The sequence below is a fragment of the Elephantulus edwardii genome, unplaced genomic scaffold, assembly GCF_000299155.1.
Source record: "Elephantulus edwardii isolate Elephantulus edwardi_28Jun2011 unplaced genomic scaffold, EleEdw1.0 scaffold00283, whole genome shotgun sequence".
NCBI classification, from domain to species: domain Eukaryota; kingdom Metazoa; phylum Chordata; class Mammalia; order Macroscelidea; family Macroscelididae; genus Elephantulus; species Elephantulus edwardii.
The window spans coordinates 2,070,191-2,094,797 of NW_006400033.1; the positions used below are offsets into that span (position 1 = coordinate 2,070,191).

General features: G+C 42.9%; 1 protein-coding gene and 1 pseudogene across 1 annotated transcript in view; both read right to left on the minus strand.

Annotated features, from left to right (window-relative positions):
* TCF7L1 (transcription factor 7-like 1 (T-cell specific, HMG-box)) overlaps window positions 1-24,607 on the minus strand; it is a 170,630-nt gene that overhangs the window by 8,753 nt on the left and 137,270 nt on the right. The window contains exon 7 of the mRNA XM_006900397.1: window positions 8,231-8,314. Within this exon, the coding sequence (XP_006900459.1) occupies window positions 8,231-8,314 (84 nt within the window). The remainder of the gene's footprint in view (window positions 1-8,230; window positions 8,315-24,607) is intronic.
* Window positions 5,898-6,546, minus strand: LOC102860349 (annotated as a pseudogene).

Sequence of the window (24,607 nt, forward strand, 5' to 3'; positions counted from 1 at the left end):
CAAAAACTCCAGAGGCATTGCATGAAAGAGATTTCATCAGGCCTACAGCCTGCATTCTCAGCACCTCCGACATCTGGTAAGGCAGTCACACTTTGGCTGCACCTTAGAATAATTTTTTAGAAAACTAAAAAAGGCCAAAGAAAACAAACTTCTAAATCAGCCCAACCCCAGACCAATTAATTCATACCCTTGGGGGATTAGATGCTAAATTCTATAGGTTCATTATCTCCATTGGCTTTGCAATCTGTTCATTTGTTCTGGCACCTAATTCAGACCAGCAACATCTCATAGCTTTGTTAATTAAACAGTATTTTAATTGTTCCTTCTGTCTCTAATCTTTTAATAAGAGTGGAAAGGAGAGGGCTAGCGTCCAGGCAGGGGTGATAGCTCAGTTACTGAGGGCTTATTTTGTATCAGGCGATGTCTTAAGCTCATTGCAATCTCTCAGAACGCTGTAAGCCAACACTCCACTGATCACTATTTAATAAATGAGGACTGATGTAAAAGAGTTTGCCTGGAGTGGTACTAATTACAATAGCTTAATGTAATAAATTAACTACAGAGTCTGATCAGTCCCCGGTGTCTTTTCCACAGCCAACTTAACCATTTATTAATTTTTACTCCCCTCTTCTTCCCATCATTGATAATGATTCTGAGTATAAGTCTTTCCTTAGTTTTTAGAACAGTGGTCTTATACCCTGTCTTTTTGTTACTGACTTATGCCACTCAGCATAATTCTACTAGATCTATCTAGGTTTCACAAGATCTTTATCATTCTTTTGTGTTACATAATTCTCCATTGTGTGAATGCACCACAGTTTCTTTAGCTATTTTTCCATTCATAAACGCTCAGGTTGTTTCCATCTGTTTGCTATTGTAAATAATGCTTCAGTGAACATGAATGCACATTTATCGAGTTGCCTCACAGCTCAATGGCTGAATCAGACAGTATTTCTACTAGCAATTTTGTAAAGAAGCACCATTTTATTTAAGTAGTTTCATCATGTTACATTCCTTCCAACACATATGGTGATTTGAACAATGCAGGGTTTCCCTGCTCTGTTCCGAGGACTGCTTCCTGGTCCAAGTATAGGTTTCACAAAAGCACAATCAAGTGTTCTGGGATTCCCATTGTCCTGAAGGTTAACTACAATTTGTTGTGATCCACAGTTAAACACCTTTGCATAAATAGTCAAAGAAATACAGAGATATCCCTCTGGTACTCTTTGCTTTCTGCTAAGATGTATCTGACAATGGGCAATAATGTCTCTAGTGTCACGGCCTCTTCTAAATCCAGCTTATATTTCTGATAATTCTCTGTCAATGTACTGTTCCGGTCATTTCTGCATAAGCTTCAGCAGGATTTTGTTTGCATGTGATAGAAGTAATACAATATGATAATTTTCACACTCTGGCAGGTCACCATTTTTTGGAATGGGAATATATATATGGGTCTTTTCCAGTCTTTGGCCAGGTAGTTGTCCTCCAGATTTCTCGGCACAACCTGGTGAGGGCAGAATTTGTTTGCTAAAACATGTCAGTTGGTATTTCCTCAATTCCTTGAGGCTTGAATTTGTTCTTTAGATCCGTCAGCTTAAGAAATGCTGAGTGAGTACGGCCCTTTTGATTTTCGGACACCAGTAATATTTAACTTTGTCTCCCTGAGCTGTCCTTTGAAATTTCTATTCACCTCCTTAACTCTTCTATTTCATCCCTTTGCTTTGGCTTCTTGGCGCTCTAGTGCAATATTCAGCGTCTCATCTGACATTCATCTTGGTCTTTTCTTCTGTCTTTGTAATGACCTTGTTCATTACTCTTGGTATCTTCCCACAGCTCATTTGGTCTTCTTCGTTCATTAGTGTTCAAGCCTCAAACCTTTTCCTGAGTTGGTTTTTAAATTCAGGTGGGATAGCCTCAAGGTAAAAATTCTGATTCCTGTGGATGTGATCTGACCATCTTAAGCTTTAATTTGAACTTGCTATGAGTAGTTGATGGTCTGTTCTGCAATCTGTACCTAGCCTAATCTTCATTGCTAATATTGAACTTCTCTAACGATGTACTCAATCTGATTCCTGTGCATACCGTCAGGTGAAGTCCATGTGTTAGTCTGTACTTATGTTTCTTATAAAAAGTGTTTGCTATGAATAACTCGTTCATTCTATTGTTCCATTCCCAGCCTCATATCTGTCACCAAGTACATATTTTCTGAATATTGATCATTCATCCTGGTTCCCAACTTTTGCATTCCAGTTACCCATTATTATTACTGCATCTTGGTTGCTGTTTGATCTATTTCTAACTGCAACAGTTAGTAGAGATAATCTCTTTCCTCTACTTTGGCTCTGGTTGTTGGTGCACAAAATTGAATGATAGTGGTATTAACAGATCTTCCTTGTATGTGTGTGGATATTCACAATAATGTATTTCAAGATCGATCTAGAGAAGGCCTTTTTAACTATAAAGTGACCCTATTTTTCCTCACCTTTTCATCTCCAGCATGGTAGATCATATATGATCCTCTGATTAAAAATGTCCCACGCCAATCCATCTCATTTCTGTAACACCTAATATGTCAATAATTATGCATTCCATTTCTTAATGATGTTCCGTTTTCCTATGTTCATGTTTCTCACATTCTAATCATGAGTTTATGCTTATAACTGTTCCCCCTCCTTTGTGTTTCCAAGTTTGGGGGCTCAGCCTCAGTTGCCATATCTGTTATTTCTCTCTCTATGAGTGCTCTACTGTCAATAGGTTTGTCGAAAGCATGTTATATTTTGGAAGTGGATGGCCAATCCTCCTTTCTAGCCGGTCTTAATTTGGATGCTTGTATCTATACCTTTTCAATCTATATGCAGAACAGATCATTCGGAAGGCTGGGCTTTATGAGTAGAAATGTAGCATCAGTATTGGAGGAAGACTCATCAACAACCTGTGTTATGGAGACAACACAACCTTGCATGCTGAAACTGAGGACGACCTGAAGCGCTTGCTGCAGAACTTCAAGGACTTTAGTCTTCAACATGGATTGAAGCTCAACATCAAGAAGACAAAAATTCTCATCACTAGGCAAATTGGCAGCAACATGATGGATGGAGAAGAGATTGAGGTTGTGAACAGATAACAGTTTGCTTGGCACCACAATCAATACTTTTGGCAGCAACAGTCAGGAAATCAAAAGGCAAATTGCATTAGGTAAATCTGCTATGAGGGACCTTTCCAGAGTACTGAGAAGCAAAGATGTCAGTCTGGAAACTAAGATCCACCTGATCCAGTTCATGGTCTTCACAATTACTTGCTATGCATCAGAGAGCTGGATAATAACAAAGGATGACAGAAGAATCGATGACTTTGAATTGTGATCCTGAAGAACAGTTTTGAAAATATCAAGAAGACGGCCAAGAAAACAAATAGGTTTGTCTTGGACAGAGTAAAACCAAGTTTCTCCTTGGAGGCTAGGTCTTTGAAGCTCTGTCTCACATACTTTGGGCATATGGCCAGGAGGGACCAATCTTTGGAGAAGGACATCATGCTTGGAAGGGTGGAGGGACAGTGCAGGAGAGGAAGACTCCAGATGAGATGGACTGATATATTAACTTGAGCAATGGGAGTAGGTGCATCGGCATCAGTCAGACAGACTCAGGACAGGGCAGTCTTCAGAGCTATTGTACATAGGGTCTTTATGAGTTGCAGGCAACTTGATGACACATAATAACAAACAGCAACCAGCACATACAAGAATTCTAGTCTCTTCACACACAGAATTTTTTTAGGCAAGTTAATTTTAAGGTTTTCTCCCATAACCGTTCCTTAATGTTTACCCTATATTAGAATAGGGTATAATAGGGTTGTCCCTCCTATAGCTGACATGGCTTAGTATTTGCATATAAACTATCCACACCCTCTTGTATACTTAAAATCAGTTCTACATGTTACATATGCTTTGACCATATGACTTGTTCCTCATCTACCGTTTTAAATCATAAGTGGTTAAATCCATGGATTCCACATCTAGAGGTCCATCCCATTGTACACAATTTACTGTAAGATGATCCATTTTGCTGCCTACAGTGGATTCTTATCAAGAGTTCATGCTGCTCCACTTTTAGACAAAATAAGAAAGCCTTGCTCTGAAACAGTGTGGGCTCATGATGTGCAGAGCACACATGTACAATGCTGGATATGCACTGGGCAGCTGGAAGTATGAGTGTAGATCTGTTTTCAGAGTTCAGGGATTTATTGTCGCTTACACAAGATATTAAGGAAGGAAAGAATCTAGAGAGAATAAAGATGTGAATGAAGGGAGCTATAGTAAGAAAACATCATGGATGCAAGTGAACTGAATGATACGAAGCAGGAAATGGTAAATATTGTCAGATGTCACACTGGAGAACTAAGTCAAGCTGCTATGGACATGAGGACAAATAAAACGGTGATGGAGGTGTTCAGTGCAGTTCTTACTGAGAAGCTGGGTGGTGAACACTGGAAACAAAACAGGCTAATATTCACAGGAGGAAGAAGGCCAGTACTAGTTTTTTTATGTTGAATTTCAAGGATGAAGTGGTTACTGCAGCAGAAAGGATGGAAAAATCAAAATACAGGTATGAGTCTGAGAAGAAACTCTATAAAGCAATGGCTTCAAGTCAGTGCTGCCTCCGAGCCCCCGTGGAGCGCAGCACTAGGCCTCCTTGTGGCTAGGAGTACATTATGAGGCAGTTCTCTGAAAGCCTTTAGGGAGAACAAGGCCCACAACCACCTAGTGTGCAGCAGAGCTCAACAGCACACCAGACAGCTGCCCCACACACGGGTCAAGAAGGGGAATAACTTCTAAAGGTGGATGGAAATTTTAATATGGAGAGCTAGGTGAACTGGACAGAGGAGAGGGCAGAAGAGCTAGTCATCTTAGGATCTGTTGGGGATAGACAGCATAGCATGGGGGGAAGCAGGCAGTGACTGGGAAGGGCAGAGGTCTGAGAAGAGCAGTCAAGTAAAGCCAGATTCCTGTAGGGTGGAAAGGCAGGTTTTGTCCTTGCTGGTTCTTACCACTAGAGGGTACCTGCATTCTCTGCTCCCATCACACACCAATGCCTTACAGTCAGTTCTGACTCCATAATACTCCAGGACAGAGTACAACTGCCAGCAGGTCTCTGAGGCTTTAAGTCTTGGTGGACAGTCACTTTTTTTTTCCTTACAAAGTAATTCTTGAGTTGGAACTGCCAAACTTTTGGTTAAGTGCCCAATGCTTGGCCCACCACACCACTAGGTAGTGTGAATGACAGTGCGAGGGGTCAGAGCCATCTGGTCTCATGACTCCTGGGTCCTGGCACTATCAGTTCCTTGTTAGGTACCACAGAGTCAACTATGATTCAAAGAGACCCATGTGACTCTATGATCAATAACCCCATGCCCATCCTGCCCATAATTGTTGCTATGCTTCAACCCACTGCTACAGGCTTTGCGTCAAGCCACCTTGTCAAGGGTCCTCCTCTTTCTGACCCTCCACTTTCTCTGGCATGTTATCTCCAAGGACTGTACCCTCCTGATCATATGCCCAAAGTATATGAGCCAACGTTTCACCATCCTCGCCTCTGAGGAGCACCCAGACGGACGTTCTCCAAGACAGGTTTGTCTGTTCTTTTGGTAGTTCACGATACCATGGTTTAACATGCTTTGCGAACACCACAATCCAAAGGTATCAACAGTTCTTTTACAATCTTCCTTATTATTCAACTTTCTTTACTTTTTTTCCTTTCCAATAATGAAAGCTATCAGAAGAATATTCTCCTGAAAATTATTTTTTTAGAAAAGAAAAAAATAAAGGGAAGGGAAATGAAACCCTCTCAGCACAGCCACAGGTGCTGTGGCAGGCACACCTCTCCACCGATGGGGACAGTCGGTCAGTCACTCTCCGAGTCAGCAGGATTGTAGTCTGGATCCTCCTCCTCATCCTCCAGCTCCAAGTCATCCATTTCTTGGAAAAAAGACTCATCGACTTCCACATTATTTCCAGCATCCTCCAAGAACTGTGTATCAGACATATCAAGATTATTATCTGTTTCAAATAGCTGTTTTCCAGTTAACTTATTTTTTCCTGCTTGTTCCTCTTCTTTCATTCATTTATTTTTAATTTCCAGGAGCACTACATCAAACTTGGCTTTCCAATATTAAGAAATTTGCAGTTGTTAATAGGAGTGCCATGTTTCTTCTGCTTCTTTTTCTTTTCTTCTTCTCTTCTAGTTTTTATCTGACCTACTATTTAATTTAATTTTTCTTGCACAGCTGACACTAAAGATCATTATCATACCAAGGTTTTCTTCGGCCTGTGATGCTAATAATTTAAAAATATCTGATATATCATCATCTGCGTATTTTTCACTATATGTAAACTTGAGTGTAGTCTGGACAGTTTAATCATTTTTTTCTAGCCTCAGATGTCACAGTAATGGTAAAAGTGGGTGGCATTTCTGAGAGTACTGTGAAGGAGTCAGGGTAGATGGACTCCAAAGCCTCCAGCTTGTTGAGCTGCTTCTCTCCATAATCTGTCATACTGACCCTTGCTGCTTTCCATGAATCACCCAGAAGCTGAGGTGGCCTATTGTTCAACTTTCATATATGGAGCAACTGAAAAATGCCATAGTTCATGCGCACCTTAGTCTTTAAACTGACATCCCTGCTGTTCAGCACTAGAGGCCCTTGACAGCAGGTTTCGCACATACACGGCCATTCTGAGTACTTGACTGTGGCTACCATGAGTGTTGACGATAGATTCATGTAACTGGAAATAGTTGACAATCAATCTTCTCTCCATCTATCATGTTGCCTATTGTTCCAGTGGCAAAGACAGTTGTCTTCTTGATATGGAACTGTAATCCACATGGAAGACACAGACACTCAGCCTCTCCTGGTGAACTGTGTGAGATCAATCCTCGTCAGGTCCACAAGATGCCACTTCATAAACTGCAAGGGCTCATGATCACCACAAAACATGTAGATTTATTGTGCCATTATAATTTCTTTTTCTATATATCTTCTTGATCCTCTACTGAGTTGTAAGCTTGCTTCTTTTTCTTTCTTTTTTTTTTTTTTAGCAAAACAAGTGTTAAAGATTTCTGAAGGCAATAAAACAGAGGCATAGCTACTGTGAGATGAGCCATGCAAATGAGTAAAAGTGAGAAAGAAGGAAGAGGAAGAAAGGACCCCTGGAAAGACATAAGCGAAACCAGACCTTAAGGCAAGCTGCCAGTGGAAAAGTAGAGGAAAGACAGGGGCCTGTAAGCTTTTAATGAACAGTAACTCATTAGGCATCTATAAAACTCATAAATCAGATGAAACATTTTATCTGGAATGTGTTTTGAACAACCCATGGTTATGGCAGTAATCTGGAATTCTTTATAAAATTCTTCCTAGATACCTTTGGTGTTTATGATAGCAAAAATGTAATCAAATTGTACCTCTTATACCTTTCACCTTAGTATTGAGTAGTTACGATGAAGCCCTCAGTTTCCTGGTCTGTAAAATGGGTGAAAGTGCCAGCTGGGGTTCCTTCTAACTGTTCATGCTATGATTCTGGAACTCTATCCACAACTGGCAAGTGCTGTTAGCTAACGGCCAGGAGCTTCTCGGGTAAGGGTTGCCTCTCACTTCAAGAAAAGCAAAGTCATGTCTAAAGAACATCTCAAAGCAGCTTTTGATTCCAGCTCTGTGCATGTCTGACCCCACTGTTCTGCAGCCTTGCAGGCCCCCAGCCACTGTCCACAAGGTTTGGCAGAGAAGCCTCAGCCCTGTGCTGTACAATGTGGCATTTCTGCTTATACAACCTGTAATGAATTCTCTCTGATAAGACCCTATAAAGAAGAGCTTCTTCACCTTCCACCTTGCAGCTCTGAGGAGGAGGGGGCACAGACGAAGCTCCCTCGACAGGAGGAACAGGAGCACCCCTCACTTCCTTAGGTGGGGAAGGAAGTGAGACAGCCACTGACTGGGGCTGGCATCTGGCCTGTCTCTCCCAGATGTGAAGAAGGCAGGTACCACAACACAGCATTTAAAGCAAGAACACTGCCATGTGTGCAGAGTGCTGAGGCAGCGAGGTGACCTTTCAGTTTGTCCTCACCATACTCACAGGAGGAACCCTGGCCAACCCTGTCAGCTCTGGGCAATGTGGACTGAGGTGGTGCTAGAGGACAATGTGGGTGAAGGGGGTTGCTGAGGCTTTAGGGGGAAAAAGACTTACCAGGTGTGCTGGGGACGGGGACCTTGCGTCCTTGACCGTGGCGCTGGAGGGGACATCAAGGAGGGGCCACTTCATCTGCAGGTACTGCACAGAGAGTAGAAGACACAGGACAGGTGGTGAGAAGAGGACACTGAGCTCCTGGCCCTGTTCTTGGCTAATTCTGAAATGACTGTTAGAGCAAAGAATACACGTTTGTCAGTGGCACCACCACAGTTCCCAATGCTTTTTTTTTAAAGATCAAACTGTTTTCTTCAAAGGTTTCAGGGGAAGAGCCAAAAATGTGGGGGAAATGACGTTCAACAATCACAGTCTGGCCAGGATCACTTGCACTTTGGAAATGCTGAAAGTTCCCCCATGATTTTGGTGGAAAACTCAAATGACAACCAAGTTGAACCTGGGAACAAGGGAAAATAATGGATATACCCAGCGCATCAACCAAAGCCTTGCAAAAACACAGTGGTGACAAGCAAGACACCCTGGCTTTATGCATGGGAGAGTGGAGTTCATTGAGAGGCAAGTGATTCTCATCTCTTATCACAGGTAATTGGAGTTCTGGAGGCTGGGTGGCAAGGAGATGCATTGCAGTCCCAAAGGCAGGCAGGTCAAATCCACCAGCTGCTTTTAGGGAAACAGATGGGCAATCCCCCATGAAATGCACTGCCTCTGAAAACTCAGTGGATGTTGGTCAGCTGTGAGTTGGTTCCAACTTGATAGCATGTATGAACAACATCACAGGTAATAAGGCATTCTGGTGCACAGTGAGCTGAGCACTGGACTCTAAACCAGAAGATTATTGGTTCAAACCCATCAATTGCTCCTACCATTAAGACTACAACTTTGGGTACCACTGGGCAGTTAGTTAATTTATTCTACAAGGTCCCTATGAATTGGAATAGATTTAATGGCAGTGGTGTCACATGATGCCACTCCCTCAAATACAGCCAGAGGGAGCTGCTGGCCTAAAGATGGTGCCTCCCTGGCAGCTCGAATGCATCAGCAGCTCTGCAGAACAAAGACGCTCAAACTCCTCCAATATGGTTTATAGCCTCCAAACACCCACTAGAGGGTCAGCTACCAGCCAGTTCCAAATCAGTGACAATGATGTAAGTTTCTGAGGATAAAGACTTTTGAGAACTAGCTGATGGATGAGTATATAAAAACCACCTGCTTGACACACTCTGGGCCTGAGTTACCATCTATCTCTTCTTAGGGATGTGGACCTCATCTCAACCTTGAAAAGATTATTCACTATGCCATCCTCTCCTATGTGTCAAAAACCAATCCCCAAATCAGTTCTCACATTCACACCCTCACTAGAGCTTTCATGCTTTAGATTCTTAGTGTGGCAGTTCAGAACTCGTGACCCTGGGCAAGCCCCTATACAATTCAGAGTCGCACAGCCCTCGCTGACTCCACAGATCCCGAGGACTGTGGACAATGTGCTTTCCATGTGCAAGACATTGGATACACGGCAGTTATTAGTTTCATAAGCAAATCATTAGTCACTCTCAGGACCATAACCACACATGTTATCTTAGTGGGGATACTGATGCTTCTGGGAAGCTATGCATGCAGTTTCTCTGTAGAATCTGAGGTTAGCATAGGAAGGAGTGGTTCCATAATACTTTATAAAACAATTAAAATTAAGTCTTTGACTCCTTCCTTGGTTACTTAATTCCAAAGAAAAAAAAATAATAATCTGGTCTTGTTCCCTGTATATAAGGTATGGAGGGGGGACTGAAAAAGGGACCTGGATTGGGCTCCCAAAAGGCTTCCATGGACAGGAACACCCACCTTCGTAAGAAGCACAGATAACAGGTAGGATGTGAGGGTCTGTGTGCACAGCCTTTCTTATCACTCGGGTCCTCAAGTTCTTAGGGACTCACTCTCCTGAGGAATGTCATCCCTACCCTGTCCCCACTGGCCCAGCTCACCTACGCTCACACCAGGTCTGTACTTCTCAGATTAATCAACTGGGGGGTTAAATGTGCTTGGCAAGTGAAAACCACTGGAGAAATACTGGCATGATTAGTCAGAACTCAGCAAATACCATTTGTGCTACATTTGTTGTTTTTCAAAGCATTTCCCCAAACAAACCATCTTAATCTTCACTACAGTCCTTTTGACACACAGGGGTTCTGATACCCCATTTACAGAGGGGCTCTGTGGTTTGTCCAATTCAAAGACAAGAGCAGAGATCTCCCAACTTCAGTCCCGCACTTCACACCACACCGTGGGCCACACAAGCTCATGGCCATCACCTTTCAGCAACCCGGCTCCCAGCCTCTTCTGTTCCTGGATGAGCTCTCACTCACACAGGACTGGCCACCAAGACACTGCATGAACACTACACCACTGCACGAATGGCTCAGGGTCTACACACATCAGTGCTTTCCTGAAGGTCAGCTCACAGTGGATCTCAACTTCTACAGAACCACCAACACACTCAACATTTGATTGCTTTTAAAAGTGTAACTACAATAGCGAAGATCAGGTGCTAATGAGAGGTGTCCCAAATCCACCTTCTTCCACGATAACAAATGATAACAAATGACAACAAGGTTCTGGCATCCATCAACCCCTGCAGCTCTCTGCTTGCAGTCATGAAGACTTGTGGCTGATCGCCCTCATTCTTAATTGCTTTCCAGGGATGCTCTCTGAATAGATGATTCTGAATCCTAGTTAAAGGCAATGCTCAAGTTGTCACTGTTAAATAAAACACAGTTCTGGCTAAGGAGCATGACTAACCGAAAGGGATCTCTCCCACAACGTGCTGGAAGATGGAAGAGGAAGGTAAATTGTGGACTGGACAGCTAGAGGGGCTGACTGGGCTGGGATGGAGAGGAAGGTGAGTAAGACTGCATGAGAGACAGTGGGTATATGAGGGGTCTAGTGTCCAGAGTTTCTCATTGTGTACCTGGTGACATGCCTTGTAATGGAGAGTGTCCTGTGCAGTAAAGGGTGTTTGGAAGTATCCCTGTCTAGAAACCAATAGTCTCTACCCACAGGTTGTGGCAATGCCCACCCCACTAGGAAGAATCCTTAAGGATTAGTGTATCCCAGGGAATTACTGTGCCAAAGGGAAGCCTTTTGCACTAATAACCAAAAGGCTGTGCAACCTCTGCAGTTCTAACCCGACAGTGGAGCCTCAGGATAATGATGGCATTCTCCTCATATTCAGATTTACAGCCTTGAAAACCTGCTGAGAGCTGGGCTGGGAGCTAAGGGGTTGGGAATGGATACCTATCACACTATGTGCTCCACGGGGGTTTGTCTGCCTTGACACAGAGGATACTGACATACAAACACACACACAAGAGTTCTCTGGAGGCAAAGAAGATGAGACTTCGTCTCCCATGTTTTGGGCATGTTGCTGGGAGGGGCTATTCTTGGAGAGGGATAGGATGCTCAGGAAAATGGAGGGTTGTTGAAGGAGAGAAAGACTCTCAGCCAGGTGGATAGACATGGTGACTGCTGCAATATATCAGGAAGTGTCATGATGGCACAGGACAGGACAGGGTTCAGATCTGTTGTTCATAAGGTCACTCAGGTTGTTCTTGATTGGAGGGCACCTAAAAATATTGCTTTAAAAAGGAGCTCTGGTGGACTAGTGGCAAGAAGTTGCACTGCAATCTGAAAGGTATGTGGTTAAATCCACCCACTGCTCCCATGGGTGGATTTTTACTCAACCGTACATAACAATATTGCCTTGTTTTCATTATTGGTTTTACTTTATGTTATTTTTGTTACTTTTTATTCTTTTAAACAAGAGTGTGTTTGGTTCTGGTCAGCCATTACAAACTGACAATAACATTTCTTTTAAAGCAATAGAGGGTCATGGAGACAACTTGGATTAGAGAAATTCCCGGGATTTAGCCATGGAATGCCCTGACCACAAAAGACAACGGGAAAGGGGACTGTGGCGGGTAGCAGCGCACCCTACTTAGCATCAAAGACTAGGGGGGCTGGGCAGGCGTGAGTAACATTTGCTGCTGTTGTTGTTATGTGCCACTGAGTTGCTTGGGACTCATAGCCACCCTGTGTACAACAGCTCTGAAACCTGCTCTATCCTGAGCCAACCTTGTGGTCTCTGACATACCCACCCCCCATTACCCTAGTCACTGTGTCAATCTATCTCATCGAGGGTCTTCCTCTCTTGCACTGACCCTTCACCCTCCCAAGTGTGATGTCCCTCTCCAAGGACTGAATAACAAAGGCAAATGAAAACTGCTGGTTTCTCCAAGCCCAGTGTAGGCGCCATTCAAGGCGCCACACAAGTCCAGCATGGTAGTAACCAATGTATCCAGGGTGCTGTCTTCACAAAGGGAGATACGTAGGCAATGGTCTGGGGGAGGATGCCAATGTAAAACAGCCAACCCGTATGGCCTTAAAGCAATGGGTGGCCAAGCACTAGAGATAGCTGCCACTTTGGGGGGCTTTCTGGCCAATTCCAGCATGTAAAGCTAAGGCAATGAAAGCCTAAGCAGCTATGACGCAGTGGGTTCCAGCAGACTCTACCGAGACAGGCAAGGAAGACAGACTCGACTCTACTAAGACAGGCAAGTAAGACTGGCAGGTGGATACAACTCCAAAATATGCCAATGAAAATTCTGTGATCATCACATCATGGCCCTGAAAGAAAAGGCCCACCCAAAAGACAGTAATGGTAAAGTCAGGGGTCGGAATCCACCAAACCTTCTGAGGAGAAAAATGGGCAGTGTTACCCGTTAAGATGTACCTCAGATCACCGGCGGAGGGAAGCTAGGGGCTGGTACTGCCTCGCCGCCTGTGGTCACCTAGCTTGTGCTACTGAATATGCTTCCGTGTGACTTGGAGACAGACCAGATACCAGGGTTTCCCAATCTTATTCTGTCTGGGAAATCCTTTTAGGGGGTTATATGGAACTTACCACATGGGGAAATTCTATCCCTGTGGTTCACAACTAAGGAGAGTTAGGTTGTGGTTTAGAACACGCCTTTAATTTGTAAAGAAAGGATGACTCCATTCCTATTTTTAAATTTTTTTCATTGGAACAGTTGTTCAATTCTCCCAGCATCTAACAAAATGTGGTTTCTTGTAATGGGCTTATTTGGGAGCTTTACAAATTTTCTTACACCAAAGCACCCTGGCCTTTCTGAGGTAAGCCCCAAGGTGGTCTTGGTGGTCTTCATGCTCTTCTTCTATTTGTAAAAAAATTAATCAGGAGTATGTGAAGATTTTTTTACTTCTACATATTTAAGCAAGAGTGAACAAAAACATTCTTTTTGTTATCCATTTGCCAGCTGATAGCAGAATTATTCCAGCTAATAGACCAAATAGAGACACTGCTTCCCTGGCTACCTTACTGCTTCTTCGGTCCCTTTCAAAACCCTCCCTGGATGAACAACTGGCCAGGTGGAACTAAGGGAGGGTACTTTAAAAGGGTGCCCTCAGCAGGGAGCCAGAGCCCCCTTCCTGAAGGGAGGTGGGGAATCTGCCCCCCAGAATCCCAGTGCCGAGACTGCAGCAGATTAATTGCAGCTGTGCCCTGGAATTTCCCCAACATACAAATCTTCATGATGTAAAACAGCTGGGAGGAAATCCCAGCATGCCCTGCAGAGGCCAGGCTGCCAATGAGCGATGGAGGTTAACCCTCTGGTTTCCAGCGGGTACAGCACTCCTCTCTCAGCCATACCCACCCTGCTCCAAGCCTGCTGTATAACGCTGTGGTCATTTAATCTCATTCAGGTCTTGCTAAGGCCCACATTCCCAAAGAAACCCTGTAAGCAGGGCCCAGGCATGGCAGGAACCGAGAGCTCAAAATCAAATCAATTGCCACGAGCCAATGCCCACAAGCTGAGCTTCGGCATCTTCCCAGGTAAGAAAGCCACATCCCAGAATCCCCACAGTTGCTTCTATAACGGCTGGACAGAAGGGCATGCCTAGGCAGAAGACAGCCTGGTCTCTAGCTCTCCAGTGCCCCTGGCTCTTGTGTTTCCATTACAGATTCCGTTACTAGCAAAGGGAGAGGGCAAGGCAGAGGGAAGAATTCCTCCCACTGGGTGAACAGACATAAAGGCCAAGGCAACAGCATCAACACTCCAGTGATAATGGAGCTGGCACGAGGCGTCACAAGATCACTGTGACTCAAGGCAGATGAGACAGCCGCTCATGACAATGAATGATGCAGGTAACCACGATAAGCATCCACTATACACTGTGTGAAGCTGCATTCTGACACCACACAAACATTCCATTGTAAAGGCAGCACATGTGGATGTTTCTGTTGAACATCTATCAAAGGTGTACTGTGCCGTCGGCTCTGGTCCCTTTAGCTCCTTGCACACAGGAAGACAGCCTGATGACACAGTGCACTGTCCAGCATTAGCCCACAGACTGCAAACACACAGAAGACGAAGGTGTGAAAGCCTGGTGGTGCCCTGGAATGGCCTTAATGGCAGTGGGATCCATTTGGGAATACACAAGAGCCTGGTCTGAATGATGGATGAGGGAAGAGCGTTTCCCCACGGGCACCACCAATCTGAGATCAGCAACAGGAGGACATCAGGCCCCAATAGGGACAGTATCCCAGACCAAGTTATGACACTTGCCCAAAGAGTGCCTCCTCTCTGTCCCCAGGACATGTCCACATGCTGACTGGCTGCTATCTGTGGTTTAAGCTTCCCATCTGAGCTGATGTGAACAGACCAGAGTGATTCCCCCTGAAGGTTAGTTCACTTGCCCTGACCCACTGATGCAGAGTCCACCTGCTGCCTCTACCTGCAGGCTCTCACTTAGGTGAAAGAACAAAGACCTCTGCCTTTATAGCTTCCAAGTCTGTTCTCTGGCTAAAACATTGTTGAATACCACCTAGGTCACTTGTCTCCCCTCTCTTTCAACTAGCAACACATCAGACTGCCCTGTCTCTGTGTAGACAGGCCTGTCTCACTGTTTAACTGCATAATGCCCAGAAAACCCAGGTGTCAAGAATTCCATCTGGCAGCTGCCGTTGTGCTAGCGTGTCCTAAGCATGAACACGGTATGTCAGCCCATCATGGCACCCAGGGTTGTCACTGACTGACTGTCAGAAGCAGGTTAAGAAGCAGATAAGCAGGACATTCTTCCTCCTGTTAGTCTGGATGCTCTGCCATGTTGTTCAGCATCTTAGCACATAAACCTCCACTAACAGAAGACTGGTGGCTGCCTGGTGAGGTACATCAGCTGCATGCAGAACCCATGTCTCTCATGGAAGGGAAGGAAAAGATCTACCAGTGAAATAACTGTAAGCATTTCCTTTATAATTTATAGTCCAACATTCATGGGTATGTAAGAGTGAATTACTATTCTGTCATTGTCCTTGAACATTAATCACTGGTGGCCTAGTTGGTAGGTAGCTCACTCAGGTCTCTGATAGCTGGAGCCCAACAGTGGCTCACAGGATAAAGATGGGGAATCTCCTCCCATGTAATTTAGTCTCCGATAGCTAATCGAGGGTAAACTATAAGTAGGTTTCATATACTGATGGACAGAATGTTGAGACTTCCACTCCAGTCAGCTGAACACAGCATCAGGAAAGATCATTACAGACGGTAAAATTTAGCTTCAGTGGAAACACAGGGCCTTCATAGGTGGATAGCTACAGTGGCTGTGATGGAATTAAGCTTAATGGTTCTCATGAGAATGGTGCAGGACGAGGCAATAATTACTTCTGTCATAAACATGAGTCACCCTGGGTTACAGCTGATGTAAAAGCACCCTACAACAATGACGTGGGTGTTGCAAGGCCTGATCTTTTGGCAGCTCTCGGGAAAGACGCTGAACCACCTGGTCCCCTATACGAGCCTGGTGTCTGTGGGTGCTCTCTAACATGACCAAGAATGGCCAATGACAGAACATGACAAAGGTCACCACTACTGGGTTTTCATATTTACTGAAATGTGTTCGAAGAATTCTTTGACTTTAAAAAAAAATTACTTGAAATGTTAAAAATGACAATGTATCAACAACAATCAGACCAAAATAAAAAAATGGACTTCTCATCTTCTAATTGCCTTTGATTACAGCAACCCAACATGAAAGAACAGAACTGCCTAACAAGATTTCTTTTAAAAAAATTTATTATTAATTTCAATAAAAATTTACAGAGACTTTGGATTTCCATTCATTCATTGTTGCACTTTTCTCCCCCCCCTTGGAAAAGTAAAAGAAGAATTCATTGTTTTATAATCCCTCCCCCCAGGTCCACTCCACTATGCAGCCTTTGCTCTGGACTCCTGTCATGACAAAAATACTCAATCACATATCCCTTTCAAACAGTTTTTCCCTCCTCTGTTTCAATGCAGTATACATTATTTAACCCATTTTTCTCAGTCTCCCCCCAACTGATGTCAGTCCTGTTTTATAAGAGTGGCACTGTGCAGTATCTGTCCTTTTTTGACTGAGATATTTCACTCAGCATAATGTCCTCCAGGCTCACCCATTTTGAATAATATTGCATGAGTTCCTTGTTTTTCAATGCAGCATAGTATTCCATTGTGTGAATATACCACAGCTTCTCTATCCATTTGTTTGTTGATGGGCACTTAGATTGTTTCCAACTCCTTGCTATTGTGAACAAGGCCGTGACAAACATGAGTGTGCATATATCTGCTTGGGTGGAAGTTATGGTCTCTTTGGAGTATATTCCCAATAGTGGAATTGCTGGGTCAAATGGTATCTCCATTTGCAACTTTTTGAGAAAGTGCCATACTGTTTTCCACAGTGGTTGCACCACCTAACAAGATTTCTAAGGCTGGAAAATGGTATGAAATCACATTTTATTTTTTTAAAATCAATCTATCTATCTATCTATCTATCTATCTATCTATCTATCTCACATGGAGCAGCCAGGGGAGTCAATCTGCCACAGTTTAAGTTGAATGTTTTAAGTGTAGCAACACCAGAACTCCAGGCGAACATAATTACTATTAAGAGCATCTAATATTAACAAGTTAAATTGTATTTTAGAAACTGTGCAGAAGGAAGTAACTGTGTGGAACATAATAAATTATGGATAACACTGAGAGGGATGAGAATTCAGGGCACTCATTATGCTCACAAGGGACCTGTATATGAAATAAGCAATTATTCAAATACAACAAGGGAAAACTGCATGGTTTAAAATCAGAAAAGGAGTGCATCAGGGCTGTTTCCTGTCTCCATACCTATTCAATCTGCATGATGAACTCATAATTTGAGAAATGGGACTACATAGAGAATGTGGCATTACAAATATAGAAAGATTCATCAACAAACTGCATTATGTGGATTACAAGCTTGGAAAAAGTGAAGAGATCTTGAAACATTTATTGAAGAAATCTGACTATATCTAGCCTTCAATATGGATTATACCTGAATATAAAAACAAAACCAAAAACCCACCAAAACCAAAACAACTTATTCTTCTTTTAAAAAAAAAAGAAAGAAAAAGAACCTTACTGGCATTGAGTCAGAACTTACTCAGCTGACCCTTATGCATATTTTCAGACTGTAAATTGAACAGGAAGAGACTGCCCACCTTTTTTGCTAAGGAGCATATATGGTGGATTTGAACCACTCATCTGCCTCTGAGTTGACACTGCAACGCTTTACCCATTGGGCAACCAGAGTCCCTCAACATAAAAAAAAAGTCTTCACAACAGGATCAGTTGCCAGCATCGTAATAAATGAAGAAAAGAATGAAGTTGACAACAAGATCATTTTACTTGAATCTATAGAAAAAGTCAAGAAATTGAAAACAAAACAAAAAACAAAACAGTCAAGATATCAAAAAATGTGTTACATTGGGCAAATCCACTGTTAAGAGTGATAAAGAGCCGTTTAAAGTTTAAAGTATGTCTAATCCAAGTTTATTTTCAATTGCTTCACATGTATCAGGAATTTGGGACCTTGCATAAAGTAGACCAATGCCTTTGGGACAATTTTCAATTTTATCTGGAATTGGAAGAGATCCCAAATAAGCAAAGCACCACTGAAAAAGAGAAACAAGGTAGGAGGCATCACTCGTGCTCATCTTAAATACTACTACACAGTTGTGGTGGTAAAGACAATTTGGAACTGGTACAGTGAGAGACACCTAGATCACTAGAATAGAATTGAGAACCTAAAAATCAGCTCAACTACCTATGGTCAACTGATTTTTGACAAGGAGATGAAATCAGTTAAATGGGGAAACAACAGTCTCTTTAACAAATGGTGCTGGGAGAACTGTGTGCAGAAAGTGTGCACAAGACACACACTTCACATCATACACAAAGAACAAACAACTCAAGGTGGATCGGGGACCTAGGATTAAAACCAAAGACTATTAAAATTCATCAGAAAAACTATGAACAACTCTAGAGGCCTTAATCCATAGCATGAACAGACTTCAAAGCATAATGAAAAACTTGCAAGAAGGAGAGAAAACATAAATGAATGGGATCGTCTAAGAATCAAATCCCTATGTACATAAAAAAACCTCTAATTGGGTAAAAAGAAATTCACAGACCAGGAAAAAATATTTGGCAATAATTTATCTGATAAGAACATATATCTAAAATTTATAGAATACTCTAGTACCTCAATAAGAAAAAGATAACCCAATCACAAAATGTGCACAGGATATGAATAGACATTTCACCAAAGCAGACATTCAGATGGTAAACAAACACAGGAAGAAATATTTAAAATCCCTAGCTCTCAGAGAGATGCAAATCAATACAACTATGAGATATCCACTCCCCCCTCCACCCCCAGCAATAATAGCAAAGTTCAACAGAGCAGCAAACAACAAATGCTAGTGAGGTTGTGGAGAGATTACAACTCTTAGTCAGTGCTGGTGGGAAAGTAAAATGGTACATCTACACCTTTCTCAAAGAGTTGGAAATATACCCAGTAAACTGAATATAAAGTAATGAATACATTTCCCTACCTGCTCCTCTCTCATTGCTCTTGAGCCATCATAACCTCACGCTAACTGTCCAGAGAGTTTTAAGAGGTTGCAAATCTTCCAGGAGGTGATGGCCTATCTGTTTCCCAACAAGGGTGCAGTTGGTGGACTTGAACTGCCCACCTCTGGGTTGGCATCACAACATACTACTTAATTAGGTTAAGAACAATATTAGCCATTTTCATCTCTATCTTTGTACCTATAATTCAGAGCCTGCATTAATGCCAAGTTGCTCCCCTCAGCATTAAGTAAGGTGGGCTCCAGAAAGCTTTCAAAACCAGGCCTTACTGAGTTCATAGCCAGGCCACTTAGCAGCCATGTCTCTGCACCTGCTCTCCTGACTTTGGTTCACTGTCCACTATCAATGGACAATCTGAGAAAACTGTCAAGTGCAGCAATCCAGAGGGTGGCAGGTCATAAGGTATGTTGACATGTCACTTTGTCTTAAGATTAAAAAAGTGTCTGTGGTTTATATCAGAAAATAGAGTGGTGGGGGGTAAGGAAGGGGCCTCAAATTCTTTTCACTATATCTCTTGCCTTCTCTTAACTTGTCCCGAGCATAATGTTTCTACAATGTCATTGCTTAGCTTTAAAACTACAGGTACTTTCCCCTTCTTAGAAACCTGCATAATAACTGATCAAGGTGCTGTGTGTGGAGAGTGAACACCTCACACATATGCAGGTATCTATGCAGAGCCTCTGGTTGTCTGAATCCTCCGGCGAAAGTACAGAACACAGGCCTAGCAACCTGCTTCTGTTAAGATGCAGATAAGAAGACTACATGGGCTGTCATGACCCTGAATTCACCAAATGGCAACAACATGTCTAAGAATGTGTGTGATATTCCACAGGACAGATTTTTCATAAAATATATTGTGGTAATCAAGGAGACATAATTTCATGCCAATAGCAGTGGCAAAGTTTAGCAGGGCAGCAAGCAATAAATGTTGGAAAAGATGTGGTGAGGTGGGAAGTGTCCTATACTCCTGGTGGGATTGTAAAATGGTACAACCACTCTGGAAGGCAGTTTGGCGTTTCCTCAAAAAGGTGAACACAGAAATCCCTTATGACCAAGGTATTCCACTACAAAGAATATACCCCAAGGAAATGAAAACTGAGACAGATTTGTACATCAGTGTTCATAGCAGCATTATTCACCATCACAAGGACATGGAAACAGCCCCAACTGTCCAACCACAACTCAGTGCATTGAGAAATTGTGGTACATTCACAATTGCTCTGAGGAGCAACGATTTAAAAAAAAAAAAATACTACATAATGTGGAGCATTATGCTGAGTGAACTAACTCAGTCTCATAATGACAAATACTGTATAAGATCATTATTGTAAAATTAGAAGGATAACAAGTAAAACATGTATGAAGACCCAAGAAGCAAAGAGGTGGGAACAGAGGGGTGAGGTTGGATAGGGGCGAAAGCAAAGGGTTGCACAACCTGGTGGATAGAGGGAGGAGGGGAAGGAAATGGGAATGATCCAGTGGGGACCTGCAATGGGTGATTAATTTTATAAAACATAATGAATAATTGTATGAAACACAATGTCAATGAAAGATAGTGTGAAACACAATGTATCTGGATTTTGTAAGCAAACTAATATAAAATAAAAGCAAGAAACAAATATACTGTGGAAAAAATATATATATAAAAATATTGCCACACATTAAAAGTACATTTTTCAGCATAGAGATGTTAAAAGTCCCATTTCAAGTATACAGTTCTGTGTTATTACCTACACTTAGTGTTTTGAAACCATCTGAGCATTTTTCATGACTAAATGCAAACTATGTAGCCATCATGCACTACTTTTCCACTCCTAGGCCCTCCGCCACAGTGGACTTTGCTTCTCTCTGCATTTGCTGGTTGCAAACATTTCCTAAGTGGAATCATATAACCACCATGCCTTTGTAGGGAAGTCAGCATATGACAGGTTAAGAGAGGAACTAGAGAACAATGCTGTTTTCAATTGTCATCAAGAAGACTTAACTCATAGTTGACCCTAAGAACAAATGATTTGACACTTGCCCTATCCTATGCCATTCTCAGCACCTCTGATGTTCAAGTTGACAGTCACTGGGTCAATTACTAAGGTATCATCTATTTACACATATAACTTTAAGAGTGGTGCTAGATATACTGGGTGCTGGGAAGAAGGAGCAGACTAGTCCAAGGAAGATGCCTTTCCTAGCTGGCAAAGTGAGGAATTCTGTTTCTACACATAGATGAGAGGGCCACAAAGAATGTGGCTGAACAGTGGAAAGATAAATGAATACTTTTCAGAAAGTTCATTGACTAAAAGCAGGCCTGGGAACACTGGAGTGTGCGGATTTTCTCCTGTGGGTGGCAAAGCTGGAAGGCATCCCAGGTATTGAAGAGAAAGGAAGTAGGATCTGTGTAGACTCAGTGGGGAACAGGAAGCGTGCTTATCTAAGGCCAGTAAAGCACAGAACACAAAACAAGAGGCAGGCCGCATGCCGCTGCATGAGCCCAAGGGCCTTCCCTCTCCCTTGAACCCTTCTTCTCCACCCCTGTCTGCCTCGGGGCTGGCCAGAGTCAACAACGCAGGGGCACCAGGACGTGGCCAATGTCTCAGAAGGTCCTCCACAGATGGACAGTTCAAGAGAGATCGATACAGACACTACAGGTGGCAGAGGGCTCCGAGAACAAGGGGCACAAAGATGCGTCCACCCATCACACCTGAGAAAGACCAGATAAGGGCAGAGGTCACCCGACCATGCTGGTGTGCATGCAAATGTTCCAGAGCTCACTCACTGGCTCATCATCATCTGTGATGGGCAAGGAGGAGGACTAAGAAACATTTAGTGTGGCCATACGATGTGTCAATACACACTACCTCAATACTAAAAATCCCCACGTCTGCATTCTCAACTCATCTAAATGTGGCATACTATTCCCAAGTGCCTTCTCATTTTCACTAATGTCTTGTACTTTGAACGTGTATTTATTTAGACAGAAGAATAGATGCCATTGCGTTGTGGGGCTGGGAAGAGTCTTTGAATATACCATGGGCCACCAAGAAAACAAGTAGGTCTTGGAGAGTGTGAAACTAACTTTCTCCTTGGAGACTACGATTTCGTAGCCCCGTCTTATATATTTTGGGCACATGGCCAGGAGGGATCGATCCCTGGAGAAGGACATCACACTATGAAGGGTGGAGGGACAGTACAGGAGAGGAAGACCCCAGATAAAATGGACTCATACAGTGACTAGGGCAATGGGGATAGGTGCGTTGGAGTCAGTGAGAATGGCTCAGGACAGAGCAGATTTCAGAGCTGTTGTACAAAGGGTCGCTATGAGTCACAAGTGACTCGAAAGCCCATTAACAACATTTTATACATATATAAATACACAAACAAAACACACACATGTTGTATGCTATTAAGTCAGAACCAACCAATACATGACCTGACAGTGGGTTTTCAGAGATTGTAAACTCCGTGAGAGATTTCCCATCTTTGCCCTGTGGAGCAGCTGGTAGATTTCAATCACCTGCCTTGGGTTTGGCAGAGCAATTCCTTACCACTAGGCCACATGAAAACGATTGCATTCTTAGAAATTCTTGGAAACTCTGAGAGTACTGGTGGCCTAGTGGTGAGAAGCCACTGCAAACCCAGGTCGAATCCACTGGCTGCTCCCTGAGGGAAAGCCAGTAAGATGAAACAACTCACAACAAGTAAGTGTGTGCAAAAGCTGAGGGCAGCAAACTGCCTGATTAGTAGTGTAACCCGACTGCTTCAAAGATAGTCTGATTACAGAACATGTGCCAGGCACTCTACTATTTACAAGTTGTTGATGTTGTTGTGCACTGTCCATTCAGAACCAGCCCATAGCTGACCACCCAGAGGGTTTTGAGAAGCTGTAAATCTCACGGGAGAAGACTGCTCATCCTTCTCAGGTGGAGCAGCCTTGAACTACAAGCTTTTGGAATTGCAGCACAGCTTCTTGCAACGAGGCCACCAGAGCTCCCTATTTACAAATAGTTGGTGCAAATATAAATTATTTCAAGCCAATAAAAATAGTAACCTAAGCATAGCAACATTGTGAACGCTAATCTACAGAAGTCATATCACCAGCGACAAAGCCTAATTGGTGTATAATTCAAAGTATTATTGAAAATCTCACAGATCCACATATGAGCTGTGGTAGCTTAGTGGTAAGGAGCTGTGCTGCCAACACAAAGGTACTGAATTTGAATCTACTAGTTTCGCTGTGGAAGAAAAATGGGCAATTTCCTCTTGTGATTTCCTGCCACTGAAAATCTGCTAGTGAGTGGGTCAGCTAGGAGTTGGTACTCAACATGTGTTAAGACCAGTGGCTCCACACTGCCCCCTAGTGGATCCCATTACTCAGCAAAAGGTCCTTCTAAGCCAAGTACTCTTCTAGGAAGACCTTGGATAAGGTCATCTTCTTATATTGAAAATCACATTAAAAAGGTAATAGAAATCCTAGGAAGCAGTGATCTAGTGAATCAAAGAGCAAAGTCCTTATGGGCTTGACCACTTGCCAAAGTGGTAAAAGAAAATGAAGAAAAGAAATGGTTCCACTTTAGTAAAGAAGGTTCTACTTGCATTTGAAGAACTTACGAAAAATAACTTGGATTCTGGGATATATTAGCCACTTTCATGGCTACTGTGTGTCCTGAGTGGATACCACCAGAAGGGGCCCAGGGGGTTTCTTGGGCCAGAAGTGACAGGTCTTCTGCACAGGGGCTGGATGGTGGTCCAAACAGCTGACCTTTGAACTAGCAGAAGCACCAAGATGCCTTGAACTACCTGTAAGCCTGCAAACCTGCCAAAGGCTTTTTTGAAAAATTATCATGGGCAATTTTTCATATCCTGTTATCTGTTAGTGTAAAAAGTAAGCCAGTAAATTCTTCTCATGGGCCATCTGGAGGTGTGCCACTTCAAGGAATGTATCCTAAGGGAAAATTAAGGATGTGTACAAAAGTAGTAAGATATGTGTTAAGATACAATTATTATATTTGGTGTCACATAGAAGATATGGAAAGATGTTTACCACACATTGGTAAGTGAAGAAGCAGAATACTTTTATAAAATATCTGTGTCTTTTAAAGAGCAATACATGAGGTACACAGAATTTATCCCTGGAGGACAAGATGATTTTTTAAATTTTTTCTTTTGGCTGAATATAATAAATAGGATGTTAAAGCTCTGTCTCACACACTTTGGGCACAAAGCCAGGAAAGACAGATCCTTGGAGAAGGACATTATGCTTGAAAAGGAGGAGCGACAGCTCAAGAGAGGAAGACCCCAGATGATACGGACTGATAAAGTAACTAGGGCAATGGGGGTAGGTGTGTCAAGTCAGCGAGACTGGATCAGGACAGGGCAAATTTGAGAATTGTTTTACATGTTGTTGTTGTTATGTGCC